The sequence below is a fragment of the Pongo abelii genome, chromosome 23 (assembly GCF_028885655.2).
Source record: "Pongo abelii isolate AG06213 chromosome 23, NHGRI_mPonAbe1-v2.0_pri, whole genome shotgun sequence".
Lineage (NCBI taxonomy): Eukaryota > Metazoa > Chordata > Mammalia > Primates > Hominidae > Pongo > Pongo abelii.
The window spans coordinates 47,984,428-48,000,189 of record NC_085929.1 but is presented as its reverse complement, the minus strand read 5'-3'; the positions used below and the strand labels follow the sequence as shown (position 1 = coordinate 48,000,189).

The window sequence follows — 15,762 nt, the reverse complement described above, 5'->3', positions numbered from 1 at the left end:
GGTCAGGGAGACAGGGCACTGCCTGGGGACCTAGGAAGTCAGCAGGCAAACCAAATCCTAGGCCAGTCTGTGCCTGATGGCCCAGGTCAGACCCAGGTGGCACCTACAGGGGATTCCTGGGGCCCTCTGAGTGCCAAGTCCTGGTGAGTAAAGGGAGGTTGGGGAGGTGGGAGGGCACCGGGCTGACCCCAACCCCCAACTCTGAGAAGGCACTTTGCTTTCTCTGTGGGGCCACCTGGAGAACTGGGGGCCTTTCCAGCTGGAATGAAGCCTCCTGGGAGAAGCTACCCTGGGGCCAGTGCAGGAGGGGAAACAAGGTGGCTGCCCCTCACCCTACCACCTCAGGTGGACCCGGGCCGCTAACCTTGCCAGGGGTGAAGTCCTTCAGGCCCTGAATGGTCAACTTGTCCACAGGGTGAATCTTGTTGTAGTCAGCTGGGTCAGCGAAGGTCAGAGGCAGCAGGCCCTGTTTCTTCAGGTTGGTCTCTGGAAGGCAGGCGGCATTCAGTCATCAGGGGGCCTGACTAGCCTAGAGAGCTTCATTTTCTGAACCCATCTGGGGCTCTGGGAGATGCCCCTAATCCTGCTACCTGGGACAACGCCCGGGCAGTGACTACGGGGCCCTGGTCTGCTCCCTTTCACTAGGGGCGCCCCTAGCAAGTGTGCGCTGGTGCTGAGGCCTGCGAGGCCTTCCTGCTGCATATTCATGATCAGAAAGAACCCCCTGGCACATGCCCTAGATCTCAGCGGCTCAGATCTACAAGCCTGGAAGCAGGGCCTGTGGGAAGTCAGGAAGCTGAGCGTCGGATGTGCACTGTGTGAGCCTAAGGGGCAAGAGGCTGACGGGCCTGTGGGCTGCAGTGGACACAGCCTAGAACCAGGCCCAACTCAGCCACGGGCAGGGCGAGTGACCTTGATCACTAGGGATGGGATGAGGATAGCCCAGGTACAAACTCCAGCTCACCGTGGATCCTGGCAAAGCTCTTGGTGATGATGGCCCGGCCCCCAAGGTGGCGAGGCTCCAGAGCTGCATGCTCCCGGCTCGAGCCCTCGCCGTAGTTCTCGTCTCCGATCACCACCCACCTGATGCCATGTTTCTGTCAGGCAAGCGGGGGTAAGGTTATAAGGCAGAGGAGGGCACCGTCCCCACGTGTCTGGCCCTACCTGCCTGGCCTCACCCACCTGGCACCTGGGCATCCTGATGCTCCCGGTAAAGGGGCTGGAGGGGCCCTTCCTCACCTGCTGCCTAAGGGCAAGTGAAGCCTACGTGAATGAGACCCAAACGAGGCCCCGAGAGGACAGAGGTGCGTGGTTGTCTGCAGTGGCAAAGAAGACAGAACCCACCCATTGGTGCTTGGCAGGGAGGCAGGTGTGTGTGGAGGGAGGCTGGGTGAGACAGGAACGGCCTCTGGGCCCCACACAAGATGCATCTGTGAAGCTCAAGGCGCCCCCTTCCTGGGAGCACCCTCTGCCCCACCCAGCCATCAGGGGGTGTCAGAGTCCCCTCATCCGGCTGGGCCAGGACTTGGGTTCAGCCCTGGTTCTGTTCGTTTCTCAAAGCAGAAAAAGTCCAGTCACCTCAGACCCTGACACTGGCCTCAGACCCTCTCTGCCCGCTCACTGCGAGGCCCCGTGTAGCCCCCTCTCTCAGCCTGTTGGCCTCTGACTTCCCCAGTCGGCCCCCTTCCTTGTCTTGGTCTAGGGCCAGATATCTGCTGAGCGCTGCTCTCACTAACTCCTGGTGCAGGGACCCGGCTGTACCACCGGACCTGAGCCTCATGTCCTCTCAGCCACGGGGAGGGGCTGCAGGCCTCTCCTCCCTTCCACAGCAGTCCCCTTTGGGCTTGGTCGGCCTCCTTCCCAGTTTCCACTCCCGTAATGTCCTCCCTGCACCTGCCTTCCGGGCCCCTTCAGGAGTGACCACTGGCATTGCCCCCATCAACTCTGACCCACCTTGTAGTAGCGGGCAGTGTCAGGGACGGGGCCAAACTCCTGAGTGACGGCATTGCGCACGGAGTTGGCCTTGCCGTTTTCAATGTTGATGGCACCAATGAGCAGGTTGTTGGAGATGTTATCCAAGTGCCCACGGAACTTGAGCCAGGGGCCAGCAGCCGAGATGTGGTCAGTGGTACACTTCCCTTTGACCTTGGGTGGTAAGTAGAGAGGACAGAGGTCAGGGCATGGCCCTGGAGGGGTGGATGACAAGCCCTCCGGAGGCAGGCAGCAGGCCCTGGGGCCCAGGAGTGACAGAGGGGTGAGAGGCAGGCAAGGCTTTAGACACGTGTTCTGTGGTCCTGGTGTGTCCACCCTAAGGCCACATGGGCTCGGGCTCAGGCCAGGCCATCACTCATCCCCTCAAAGGCCTCTGGCTGCTCAGTCTCCCTTATGGGGCAGAGGCCGCCCAAAGTGGGGACAGGTCAATGACCCTTCAGGCCTCGGCTGCAAGATCAGCCACAGACCTCATGCCGGACACAGGAGCCCAGGACATGCCTGGGTCCTGGCTGATGACTGATTAGTCTCTTCTGTCACAGGGGTGCCTGGAGACCCCTTAATAAGCAGCATAAATTAATATCTGACACAGACTGGAGGCCTCTGGCCACACCAAAAAGGCTTGTTTTTGGTCAGTGCCAAACACAGGCCATCCCATATCCACGGGTGCCCAACTGTGGGGGCAGGAGTCGTCCGTGGCTTCCAGAGCCTGAGTGGACGTGCCAGGTGTGGAGCCTGCTGTGCAATCACACACACCGTCCCAGCCCAGCCTGAGCTGTACTCACCTGCCCACACCCACTGGAGGTGGCTTTGATCAGCTGCTGCTGGACGGCAGAGGGCCCCAGACGGAGGCTGGCCAGATCTAGCTCTGCCCAGTTCAGGGCCACAGAGAAGGGGAACGCTGGACTGCGATACCCTCTCTGCTCTGCAGCCAAACCTCCCTTCCATCTCCCACCTGTGTCTTGACTGTTTGCTCACTTCCTCCAGGTTCATGGCCCTTCCCGATGCTCAGGGGACGGGGGGCCCTGGCAGGGTGGGGCTGTCCTGCCGTCCCCATGCTGCTGACCTTGATGAGGATCTGCAGGTCCTCCAAGTCCTTGCCATCCCACTTGTCAAAAGGCTCCAGGAGCTGCAGGCGCTGGCTGGTGGGGCTCACGTCCACGTGCTGCCCGCTGCTGTCGTTGGGTGGGTGCTGGTAGGTGTCCTGCCCTGGGTCAAACTCCTGCAGCAGGGAATGGGGATGCGTGGGGTGCTGAGTCCTCAGTTCCCACAAGGACAGACTCTCAGAAGGCAAGTTTCCCCGGGCCCCACCTCCTCTCCCAGGGAACAGAGCTGCTTCCTTCTCACTAGCAGCGCCCTCCCTGCCTGCACAGGAGGTGCTGTGAGGTTGAGAAGGAAGTGCCGTGGCCGCACAGCAACCAGTAAAGCCCCCGCAGGGGGCGTGGGCGCTCACCGCTTCGGGAAGCTCATCTGCATCCGGAGCCTCCAGCTTGAACTTCTTGCCATCCGTGCCCGTCAGGTAGTCGGTCTCTGGGTTGAACTTGAGGGTTCCCGCAATGGCCAGGGCTGTGACAATCTGAAATGGAGGTGGCCAGTTTGTTGGTCAGCACCAATCGCCACTCCTGTCTCCTGCACCTACCAGAAGCCTAGACCAAAACTGAGAAAGGAACCAAGGAAATTTCCATGTTCTCCCCAGACCCCTGTGTTCCTCAGGGGCCAGAGCTGCAGGACAATCTTTGGGACCATGGGGCCTTGCGCCTGCAGAGGACTCAGGAAGCCAAGGGCAGTGTGGCCTCCCCGATCCCTGCAGGGCCGGGCTGGCAGTGCTGTCCTCTCTCCTCACAGCTATCCTGGAGGGAGTGGGGGCCCTGGCACAGAAATGCTGCTATGATGCAAAGCTGCTCAGTGCGCAGGACACTAAAAACATGGAAAGGGCCATTCCTTCACCCATTTAGCAAGAAAAAGAAGTATTTGTAGAACACGCAGATAAACAACCAAGTCAAGAGAGCCTGGCCATATGCCAGTCACGGCCAGGGCTGAATACCACCAAGGGCAAGGCTCACTCTGGCCACGGGAACAATGGCAAAGGCCTCGCTTTTGTGGAACTCCTACCTGGGGTCGGAAACTGCATGTGTCCCACACACTTTCCCAGGTAATCCCGAGGATTACGGGGACACAGAGAAGGTAAGTGACTTGGCCACACTCATACAGCGAGTTAGAGGCAGGGCTGGGATGTGTCCTAGGCAGTGAGAGTCCACATTCCATGCTCATAAGCACAAACCACTGTATAAATATCTCATAATCCCAGGAGCCAGGGAGCCCCAGGCAGGAAGCACCAAGCGTGCGCCTGGGGCTGGGAAGGCCTGTGGCTCCTGGCTACCACTTGGATGACCCCTGCCCTGCGATGCCAAACCTGGCCCCAGCCCCCATCTCCTCCTGCTTCCTCCTCTGACCCGCCAGGGGCCCCCAGAGGCTGTCTCAGGCTCGTGCGCAGCTGGGTGGTCTCACCTCTGGGGACGTGACAAAGGCATGGGTCTCGGGGTTCGCGTCATTGCGGCCCGTGAAGTTCCTGTTGTAGGAGGTGACGATTGTGTTCTTCTCCCCCTTCTTGATGTCCTTCCTGCCAGGTCAGAGGGAACAGGGTTAGGGGTATCTGGCCTTGTCACCTGGCCTGTCCCGAGGACAGATAAGCTGGGTTCCTGTGGCGCAGCCCAGCCTAGCTCCTACCGAGGGAAGATGAAGAGGCCCTGCCAGGGTTGCCTCCTCCTTGGGCTACGCGCAGAGCAGAAGGGAACCTCAGGATCACTGGGCCCAGCCTGCAACCACATGTAAGCCAGAGGCAAGGCCTTGGTCAAGGCCTGAGTTTCCTGACCTGGGGCCACTGCCTCCTCCCAAACGGCTCCTGCTGTGTCCATTAGGGTGAGGCCGTGCTGGCTTCCTCCTGCCAGCCCACGCTTCAGCCAGGTGGCCCCCCAGTGCCTCTGCAGGGCCCTTCCTCACCCAGCCCCACTTCCCAGGCATGTCTGCCAGAGGCTTCTAATGGGCAAGAGTCCCTGGAGCTACAGACCTTGGCTGGAGTCTCTTCTCTCCACCCCAATAATTCCTCCTCCAACTTCTGGGGCTCCGTACCCTGTGCACAAGGGGCTGTCCTGTCAAAAGATGTGCCTCTTACCTGTCCCACTGGCCAATGCAGGGGCCACAAGCATTGGCCAGGACGATGCCGCCCAGATCCCTCAAGATCTGTGCCTGCCAGGGAGAGAGGAAGACAGAATGTCAAGGGCAGGTGAGAGTCTGATGGGAAGGGGTGATGTGGTGGCTGCAGGACGAAGTGCTGTACTGGAACCCCAGGGCAGCCACTGGGACCTGCCCCAGCCCTGGCCCAACAGGCCTGTGGGCTTGTGCCGCCTGGAGGCATTACTCAGCATGGGGTGGGGGAGATGGGCAGGGGGATATGGGCACTCACATAGCCGTCCCGCTCAATGGTGGCGCGGATCTGCTCGGAACCTGGAGTGATGGTGAACTGGGACTTGCACTTGAGGCCATGGGCCAGTGCCTGCTTGGCCACAGCTGCTGAGCGCCCCATATCTTCATAGCTTGAATTGGTGCAGCTACCAATTAGACCTGGTGCATTGTGGGTGGTGGGGTTAAGGGTCAGGAGGAGACAGTGAGCAGAGGTCTCCACCTGCCCTCAAATTATCCAGACTTGGCCAAAAGAGTTCACCATCTGGGCTGGGCCAGGGACTTTTTTAACATAGACCAGTTGCAAGCAACCGAAATATCCAACAATAAAGGACAGGCTACTCATGACTTGGCGTCATTTGAAGAAAGATGCTGTAGCCATTGGCCATGACGCTGAACACATCAGTACTATGACCCCCTTTATAGCAATATCATGTACATGTGTAGGCACGTCAGAGGGCTCATACGAACATATGAACAGCCATCCTTGATGGGCTGGGGCTGACGGGAGATGCTAATTTTCTTCTTTTATACTTTCTAGTATTTTCTGGGTTTTAAAGATTGTTTTATAATTAGGGCAATAAGAGTTCTTTTTAAAAAGTCTGTAAAACCTGAATAGCATCGCATTGTCTGTACAGACAGTCTCTTTTGGTTGTTGTTGAGATGGGGTCTTGCTCTGTCGCCCAGGCTGGAGCACAAGGGCACAGTCATGGCTTCCTCACTGCAGTCTCTGACTCCTGGGGCTCAAGCAACTCCTCCTACCTCAACCTCCTGAGTAGCTGGGACCCACAGGTGAGTACCACCACACCTGGCTAATTCAATACATTGTTTTTGTAGAGACAAAGTCTCACCATGTTGCCCAGGCTGGTCTTGAACTCCTGGGATCAAATGATCCTCCTGCCTCAGCCTCTTAAAGTGTTGGGATTGGCCAGGCGCGGTGGCTCACACCTGTAATCCCACAACTTTGAGAGGCCGAGGCAGGCAGATCACTTGAGGTCAGGAGTTCCAGACTAGCCTGGCTAACACGGTGAAACCCCGTCTCTACTAAAAATACAAAAATTAGCCAGGCATGGTGGCGGGCGCCTGTAGTCCCAGCTACTAGGGAGGCTGAGGCAGGAGAATTGCTTGAACCTGGGAGGCGGAGGCTGCAGTGAGCCAAGATTGAGCCACTGCACTCCAGCCTGGGTGACAGAGCAAGACTCTGTCTCAAAAAAAAAAAAAAGTGTTGGGATTACAGGCGAGAGCCAATGCAACCAGCCAAGATAGTTTCTTTTATTAATTTAGTAATTTACTTTCTAATTATTAAACCACCAAAGATTTTTTTTCTTAAAATTATTTCAATGAATAAGGGCAAACACATTATATTGCCCTTATTTTCGGCCAGACAGTATAGAAACCTCTTTTCACGTATTAATTTGTCACTTCTCCAGACAACTTTATTTTATATTTATTTTTCTCATTGGTGATAGCAGCAATAGGCCCAACACCACCTTCAAAGGTGTCAGTACAATCATGACTCCTGTTTTACAGATGGGGAACCCACACATAGACGGTGAAGTAGTTTGCTCAGGGTCACTCAGCTATTAGGTGGCAGAGCCAGGATTCAAGCCCAGGCCATCTGGCTCCAGGCTCCATGCTCTTCACAGCCACACTGTACCCAGCAGCAGCAGATGCCAGTGACTGGCATGCCAGGGTGTCTGCATGTGTAAAGCATGAAAAGTCACATAAAGCAGCAAGGGTGATATAAAATGTAAAACACGAAAATCTATGCACACAATACACAGAAACACAGCACACCTCTCCAAGAGCTCCTAAGAGCTTGCTCCTGGCTGGGGGTTGAGATTAGGAGTTTTAAAAATTCTTCTTGATTGTGAATATTCTCTACAATAAACATATTTTTCTTTTCTGCCAAGAAAAAGTAATTTTTCTTTTCTCTCTCTTTTTTTTTTTGTGGGGGGGAGACAGGCCCTGTTGCCTGAGTCTGCAGTTTTGAGTCTGCCTCTGTTGCCCAGGCTGGAATGCAGTGGTACCATCTCGGCTCACTGTAGCCTTGACCTCCAGGACTCAAGTGATCCTCCCACCTTAGCCTCCTAAGTAGTTAGGACTATAGGCATGCGCCTCCACACCTGGCCAATTTTTTTTTTTTTTCTGAGATGGAGCCTCGCTCTGTCACCCAGGCTGGAGTGTAGTGGCACAATCTCGGTTCATTGCAACCTCCGCCTCCCGGGTTCAAGCGATTCTCCTGCCTCAGCCTCCCAAGTAGCTGGGACTACAGGTGCATGGCACCACCCCCGGCTAATGTTTTGTATTTTTAGTAGAGACGGGGTTTCACCGTGTTAGCCAGGATGGTCTCGATCTCCTGACCTCATGATCCACCCGTCTCAGCCTCCCAACGTGGTGGGATTACAGGCGTGAGCCACTGCCCCCGGCCAATTTTTGCATTTTAAGAGAGGGGGTTTTTCTATGTTGCCCAGGCTGGTCTTGAACCCCTAGGTTCAAGTAATCCACCTGCCTTGGCCTCCCGAAATGCTGGAATTTCAAGCATGAGCCACCACTTCTGGCCGAAAAAGTAATTTTTCAATAATAAACCCATTCCAGAAACTGCCCACCTTAGAAAGTGCCACACAGTAGGCATAGGTGATTGTCTACAGCCCTGGGCAGAGCCACTGGCCCTGAGACCTGCTAAACAGATGGGGTGGGAGGTGCTCACCCACTCGGATGTCCAGAGGCCATCCTTCCTTCTCTGCCACCTTGCCCACTTCTGCCACAGGGTGAGCCAGGTCAGGGGTGAAGGGCCCATTGATGTGTGGCTTCAGCTGAAGAAACAAACATGCAAGGAGAAGAAAGAAAGGAGGGAAGAAACCTTGAAGCAGGGACAGCCTCTTTCACTGCCTCACCACGTCCCCACAGAGAGGCCAACGACTTTCTCTTGACTGAAACCTCATCACAGGGAAGAACTGAGCAGTCGGCTCTGCACACACCCGCTCCCGGGCTCCCTCCAGCCCTGCAAGGCTGGGCTCAGCTCTGCTCTGCAGATGAAGGAACTGAAGCTCAGAAGTGACATGTTGTGCTCGAAGTCACACAACTAGGAGACAGCAGAGGCATGGAACGGATCAAGGCTGTTAGCTTCCTAAGTTCATTATCTCCCATTCGATGTTGCTTTTGGAATCTTCCTTTTTTTTTTTTTTGAGACGGAGTCTCGCTCTGTTGCCCAGGCTGGAGTGCAGTGGCGCGATCTTGGCTCGCTGCAGCCCCCGCTTCCCGGGTTCACACCATTCTTCTGCCTCAGCCTCCCAAGTAGCTGGGACTACAGGCGCCCGCCACCACGTCTGGCTAATTTTTTTGTATTTTTTTAGTAGAGACAGGGTTTCATCACATTAGCCAGGATGGTCTCAATCTCCTGACCTCGTGATCCGCCCGCCTCGGCCTCCCAAAGTGCTGGGATTACAGGCGTGAGCCACCACGCCCGGCCGCTTTTGGAATCTTATGACAAAAACGGACTTAAGGCCAGATGCTTTACATGTCATAATCATCAGTAAATGGAGGCACTCAGCTACGTGCCCAGCATGCAGTAAACGTCTATCAGTGTTAGCTACATGAATTCATTCAATCCTCATGACTGCTGTAGGTTCCACATGTGATGGAGCAAGGGGCCTACAGAAGCTAAGTGGGTGACCAAGGCCACACAACCTAAGTGGCAGAGCCGAGGTGTGAACTCCTGCAGACGGGATCCTCCAGCCTGCCCTTCCTCTGGCTCTGCAAACACCTGCTCTGATCTGTGGGTCTCAAGGTGCCTAACCCTGCTGGGATTTGCCCTCTGAACTCAGATAACAAAAACCCTTCAGGGTGAAACCTTGGCTTCTCCTAAAGCTGAGCTGGTGGCAAACTGACATCCACTTCTGGTTCAGCAGCCAGAGCTACCTCTGCTCCCCCCATGGCTGTGTCTCCCCCCTCCCCACCCGCCCGCTGCAGGCTGCTTCAGGAAGCAGTTTGCAGGAACACTGGGGACCCAGGGGCCCATGAGTCACCCTGAGGTTTTTTTTTGTTTTGTTTTGTTTTTGAGACAGTGTCACTCTGTCGCCCACGCTGGAGTGCAGTGGTGCAATCTCGGCTGACTGCAACCTCTGCATCCCGGGTTCAAGCAATTCTCTTGCCTCAGCCTCCTGAGTAGCTGGGATTATAGGCACATGGCACTATGCCCAGCTAATTTTTGTATTTTTTTTTTTTTTTTTAGTAGAGACGGGGTTTCACTATGTTGGACAGGCTGGTCTTGAACTGCTGACCTCAACTGACCCACCCGCCTTGGCCTCCTAAAGTGCTGGGATTACAGCTGTGAGCCACCGCCCGGCCCTCAATGAGTATTTAGGCAGGACCCGCCCTGCTCCCCACTACTCTCAGAAACTTCTTGAACCCAATTAATTGTCTCCTCACCTCACTGAGGTTAATTTCAATTAGTTGGTCATAATGGCAGCCAGGGTCAGGTACCAAGTGATCCTTGAATTCATCAGCTAGATTGGCAATGTCTGAAATCAACAAGGGACAGGGATGGAGCACGTGAAACAGAAACTGTTCTTGAGAGTTCACTCACCACCCACCTGAGCACCTGCCAAACACCAGGCCCACCCTGGGCACTGACTAGGCCAATGAAGAAAACCAAGGCTGCTGTCCCTGCCCTTAACAGAGCTCACACCCTAGTGCAGGAGCTGTCAGGGACACGGAGACACAGAGGAGGAGCACCAGCTAAGGTTCAGAGCTGGGGAGGGTGTCCTGGAAGTGAAGAGCTGGGTTTTGAAGAAGCAGTCATTCAATAAGGAAAGGGAAGAGCCTTCCAAGGATTCCACGTGCTTATGGCTCTCCCCATGGCCCCTGGTCTCTGGCTCCTCGTTCACTCCCGCAACGCACCACCCTTCACAGGTGCCAATGCCCTCTGAGCTCCAAAGAAGCCAGGCTAGAGCCTCAGGGAAGTTGTCAGGGGAGGCTGGGAAAGTGGTTCTCCTTCCAAATGTTCCCCTGCTAGGTCAGGAATTATCAACAGAAGCGATCCCTGTCATTTCCGGAGTTTCCTGTAGGGGGCAGCAGGGACCAGGCTGAGAAGGGCGGGCATTCAGCCACCTTCCAAGGACAATGAAATGCCCATCCTGAGGTGGGGCTATCTTGAACTCAGACGCCAGGCCCTTTGAGAAGCTGAAGAGAGCTCCAGACACTCTACTCAGAAACATATTGCACCTCTTCAGGGCTTTCTCAGAGCCTCGGACGCCTGTCTGGAGACACTGGGTTAAGGACCCCTGCCCTACAGGGAAAGGCATAGCTCTGTCTTGGCGAGGAGCGGGAATGTGACTGTTCCACCCACACGGGCCTGCCCCTGCCAGCTCACCTGCCCGGCCGGTCTTGCTCAGGTACTTCTTCATCCTGTGGTTGTAAGGGAACACGGAAGTGGTGGCCCCAATTTCTGCACCCATGTTGCAGATTGTCGCCATGCCTGTGGAGCAACAGAGCCCCGGGCATTGGCTGGTGGCCGGGCCAGGGTCCCACGCACGTGCTACACGGCCACCTGCATCTTCACACCAGGGAGCTGCATTACGTCTCCCCCCACTCAGAGAGATGTGGTGACAGCGGGCCGACTCATCCCTTGAGGCCCTGGGTAAAAACCTGGGCCAGTGAGGGGAGGCCATGGGGATCAGAGCTCAGGGCCCCAGCTCACGGTGGCTGCTGGGTAGAATGAAGAGGACTCAGGTGAAGATTCAGCCCCGACACACTGAGCTGCGAGCTTGGGGTCTGACTGTCACTCAAGAGACTGAACAGGCACCACGTACTGTAGGCTGACCTGACCGGTCACTGCCCAGTTGCTATTCTTTTTGGCAGGGGAGGAACTGGCTCAGAGAGATTCAAGGTCATGCCATAAAGCACATAAAGGTAGATGCTGGCATTTGGATCTTGGTCTGTCTGCCTGGTGGCCCGCCCTCCTTCAGCCATACCATGGTGGAGACATTTTTCTATGTCTCAAGTTTTCCAGTGATGGAGGCCGAGGTGGGTGGATCACCTGAGGTCAGGAGTTTGAGACCAGCCTAGCCAACATGGTGAAACCCCGTCTCTACTGAAAAAAAATACAAAAAAATTAGCCAGGCATCATGGTACACACCTGTAATCCCAGCTACTCAGGAGGCTGAGACCGAAGAATTGCTCGAACCCAGGAGGCGGAGGTTGTAGTGAGCCGATATTGCACCACTGCATTCCAGCCTGGGCGACAGAGTTAGACTCCATCTCAAAAAGCAAAAACAAAAACAAAAAAACCGGAAATGATACACACTGTCTGGACCACAAAGCATCACAGAACTGGTGGGGCTCACAGGTACTGCAGCTGCTACCAGGCCACCTGCCTCAGAAGCCATTAGGACGGAGGTATGGGCCTGTTACCAACGTCCTGACTGAGCAGTCCCGTGGCAGGAGTGAACCCCCATCACTGCAGGGGAACCAGAGTTCTGCAGGGCTGCCGGGGAGCCCAGGCAGGCACCTGGGAAGTCTGGACTGTTCCAAGTATCCCTGGCTTTCTGAGGGCCAGGCATCGAGGCCAGGTCACCAGGAGTGACAGGCAGGGAGCAGCTGGCTCCTACCTGGTCTTGGAGGTGGACAGGCACCGATCTCTAATCCAAGGGAAGTGAGTGAGGCTCGAACTTCAGCCAACAGAGGATGTGGGCCTGAGGCTGCTTCATGAATGAAGCCCTGGCTCTGCCCATTCCCACCACTGTCTCTGTCCTCTCTGGATTCGTCTAGATCACCCAAGGTGGCCTAGTGCTATGGCCTGGGCCCAGCAGCAGAAGCTGACTTGGCGCCTGTGTGTGGCCACAGGAAGTCACTGGCAGCCTTGATGGGTATCTCAATCTCTTCATCTGTTTAATGAGGGTGTGGACTAGACAATCTCTAATGGTGTCTCCAATTTTCCTTCTACCTCTGTCTATCTCAAGTCCTCAAACGGAACAGACAGATTCTCAAGTGAAGGCCATTCACCCCTTCTACTCCCAACTGGAGACCCATCAGGCCCAGCACAGGGTAGGGGCCACGTTGCCTGGCCGCCTTCCTCACCAGTGCAGGAGATGGAGTCTACACCAGGCCCGTGGTATTCCATGATTGCACCTGTGCCACCTTTCACCGTGAGGATGCCTGCCACCTTCAGGATCACATCTTTGGGTGAGGACCAACCGGAAAGAGAGCCCGTCAGCTTCACACCAATCACCTGGACAGCAGGGGGCGAGGAGGCTGTCAAAGGCCCTGTGTGCCTGTGCCAGCCACGAAGTCAGGATGGCCCTGCTGCCATTCCCATTGCTGCTTATTGATCTCTGCCTCCCTCCCAGAAGATTCGAGTCTAACTTGTTCACTCTTCCCTCCTGGGTCCCACCGTCTTCCGTTCATCCCCAACAACCACCACCCCACAGCCAGCCCAGAATAAGTTCCTCCTCACCCTCACCTTGGGGCACTTCAGCTCCCAGGGGATCCCAGCCATGACATCCACAGCATCAGCACCCCCAACTCCAATGCAGATGCCCCCAAGGCCGCCACCATTGGGGGTGTGGGAGTCAGTGCCAATCAGAAGAACACCAGGGTACGCATAGTTTTCTAGAATAATCTGAAAAATAATCCAAGATGTTATATTTAGAAGCCCCCAACCGAGAATACCACAAAATGGCCCCACTGACCCTGGGCCTCCCAATCACGTCCAGCCACTCTCCCAGGATGGAACTGGTGGGAGCAGCCCCGTTTAATCCAGGCCGTCTCCAGGGTGGCCAAGAAGAGCCAGAGCCTTGGGAGACAGGTGGCCTGGGCCCTTGAATAGCTCTGATAGTTCCTGCTATATGTCTTGGGCCTTTGAATGCTGCCCCATGCCTCAGTTTCCTCATTTGTAGCACAGTAACCAAACACCCACACCACCATGACCCCAGGATGTGACAAGAACCAGAGAAACTGTCCTGTGATGGGCCTGGGCCGGCCTCATCCTGGGCGTGGAGCGTCCCCACCTGGCTTCTCGTCGGAGTTGGCGATTCTTCCAGGAGCGGGCTCCAGCCCCAGAAGGCCTCTGAGGAAGAAGTCCTGGGGCCCCAGTGGGTGAACAAAGCTATGAACTTTTCCTCAACTGCAAAGAATAGGTGATGCCTCATCCACTTCAGCATCTGGAGGTGGCTCTGAGAACCCATGTGACTTGCTCAAGGCGCGATGCCACCCTGCCTCATCACCCATCCCATTTCACGGTACTCCCTTCGCTGAGGCGCTCCTCCCAGCCGGGGGGAGCACTTCCCCCAAAACATTTGGTAAGAAAGGCAGCAGAGGTATACGCTCAACACCCAAGTGCGGCCCAGGCACCAGGCACCTGTGAGGCGCTGGCCCCCTGAAGCTGCACGACACTGCCTGGCAAGCTCTGAGCCAGGCGTCCTGTGTGCGGGTCTGAGGTCTGGCTCCACCATCTGCTAGTTGTTGTGGGACCGCGGACAAGTCACTTCTCTCCGAGCTCAGTTTCCCTATCGAGAAATAGCTAACAATCGTGCTCACATCACTGGTTCACTGATGACTGGATGAGATCCTGTCCATGAGGCACAGAATAGTGCCTGGGGGAAGCAACATTTTTATTTATTGTTTTGCAGCAAGAGCCTTCACCTGAGGTTCTGCCGCTCATCAGTCAGATGGAGTTAGTGCCCCACCCGGGGATGTGGGGAAGAACACATGAGACGAGAGGTGTGACAGGCTCTGTGGACTCTCAGGACCCACCAGTGCTCCCAGAAATCTTACAGAAACCCCCGGGCCTCTGCCTCAGGACAAGCATCTGCCCAGCAGACTCTAAGGTCCAAAGGTCTCATCTCTTGGGGATGCAGAGGGAAGACCTGGCTGTGAGGAACTGGCCAATGCTGCCATATACAAGGATTTAAGACTAGTACATCCCTAAAGAGCCTCAAGGTTGTAAAAGTTGGATCCATGAAGGCTGGGCACACAGAATTTGGGGTGGTCTACACGGCGTAGACACTTGTGGTCCACATTCAGGGGGAGAGGTCAGGCAGACATGAAGACTGCAGAAGGTGTCACAATGACGCTGGCCGTGACAGTGAGCTCCCCAGTCTGTGGGTGTGGCTGGACAGATGGGGGTGAGGGCTGGGAAGAAGGAGTAATGCCTAAAACTACACCTGGAAATTCAGCCATCCATCCACACAACACACACATACATTAAGGACCTATTCTGTACTGACCTGGTCCCAAACCCAGAGCTAGAGAGGAATAAATAAGCCACAGTCCCTGTCCCCACAGAGCACGTGATCCAGTGCAGAAGGCACTTGGCAGACGCTGGGAACATAATGTGAAGAGATCCCACAGAGGATCCCACTGGAAGCCACCGTGCCAGGCACGGGGAGGGCCGGGGAGGCTCCACAGAGGAACCAGAAAGCTGTGAAGTGGAGGAAGGTCTGCGAGCCAAGCGGGGCCAGGGCACTTCCCGGAGGGAAAGGGGTTCAGGTTTGGGTTGGACCTAGTGGACGGAGGCTGCTGACAACGTGACATCAAGGCGGGAAGAAAGTAAAGCTGCAAAGTACTCACGTGGCCTCTGGGCATTTTCTTTTTAAAGAAACAAACACACGAGGCTGTATGCTTAGCAGCTAGCCGGTGGCAGATGTGAGCTGCCATCACTCACGGCTCCAAACTTTGGCCCAGGAGCTGCCATAAAGGCCTGGGCATTTGTACTGAGGTAGAAAGGAAGACACCTGCATTGCAGTGCCCTTCGTAACAGGCCAAGGCTGGGTCCACCTGACTCCCTAACCCTGCTGAAGAGAGGGGCTTTCTAGTCCCCACAGGCCACTGCAAATGGCCATTCCACGCAGCCCCTTCCTGGCAAGAATGACGGTTGGGCAGGGCAGAGGAGTGATCCCCTGCTGGCTCTGGTTTCAGAGCGGGGCGGTGCTGGGAGCCCATGCGGCGTCAGATTGCAGCCTGACTCAGCACATCCTGAGGAGGCCCGGACAGTGAGGTCTGGGATGGAGGTGGGGGGAAGGGCCACCTTGCAAAGGTGCGAAGAGGCAGGTTCCATGCATACAGGGTGGATGTAAATGGACACAAACTAGGTCAGTGGTCCCTAACAGTGCCCTTAGAAGAATAGGAAGCACCCACCTCCCCAGGATATACACGTTCACACTTGCACTTCCAGAGACAAAACTGTCCAACTGTCCACCAAAAGAAGATCCATCCTTGGGACACCTCAGAAGAGCCCCTGGCCGACATGGCCACATGACCTATGGTACCTCCACCCTACAGAACACCACAAAGGAGCCAAAAAGAAACCCGAGG

General features: G+C 55.7%; 1 protein-coding gene across 1 annotated transcript in view; it reads right to left on the bottom strand.

The window, feature by feature from the left end:
* Positions 1 to 15,762, bottom strand: part of ACO2 (aconitase 2) — a 61,096-nt gene that overhangs the window by 564 nt on the left and 44,770 nt on the right. Inside the window, exons 5-17 of the mRNA XM_002831184.6 lie at positions 12,911 to 13,069; positions 12,529 to 12,679; positions 10,823 to 10,927; positions 9,880 to 9,971; positions 8,159 to 8,264; positions 5,453 to 5,610; positions 5,162 to 5,235; positions 4,498 to 4,609; positions 3,443 to 3,565; positions 3,056 to 3,211; positions 1,954 to 2,145; positions 965 to 1,097; positions 365 to 486 (exon numbers count right to left, since the gene is read on the bottom strand). Coding sequence (XP_002831230.3) covers positions 365 to 486; positions 965 to 1,097; positions 1,954 to 2,145; positions 3,056 to 3,211; positions 3,443 to 3,565; positions 4,498 to 4,609; positions 5,162 to 5,235; positions 5,453 to 5,610; positions 8,159 to 8,264; positions 9,880 to 9,971; positions 10,823 to 10,927; positions 12,529 to 12,679; positions 12,911 to 13,069 — 1,683 coding nt within the window. The remainder of the gene's footprint in view (positions 1 to 364; positions 487 to 964; positions 1,098 to 1,953; positions 2,146 to 3,055; positions 3,212 to 3,442; positions 3,566 to 4,497; positions 4,610 to 5,161; positions 5,236 to 5,452; positions 5,611 to 8,158; positions 8,265 to 9,879; positions 9,972 to 10,822; positions 10,928 to 12,528; positions 12,680 to 12,910; positions 13,070 to 15,762) is intronic.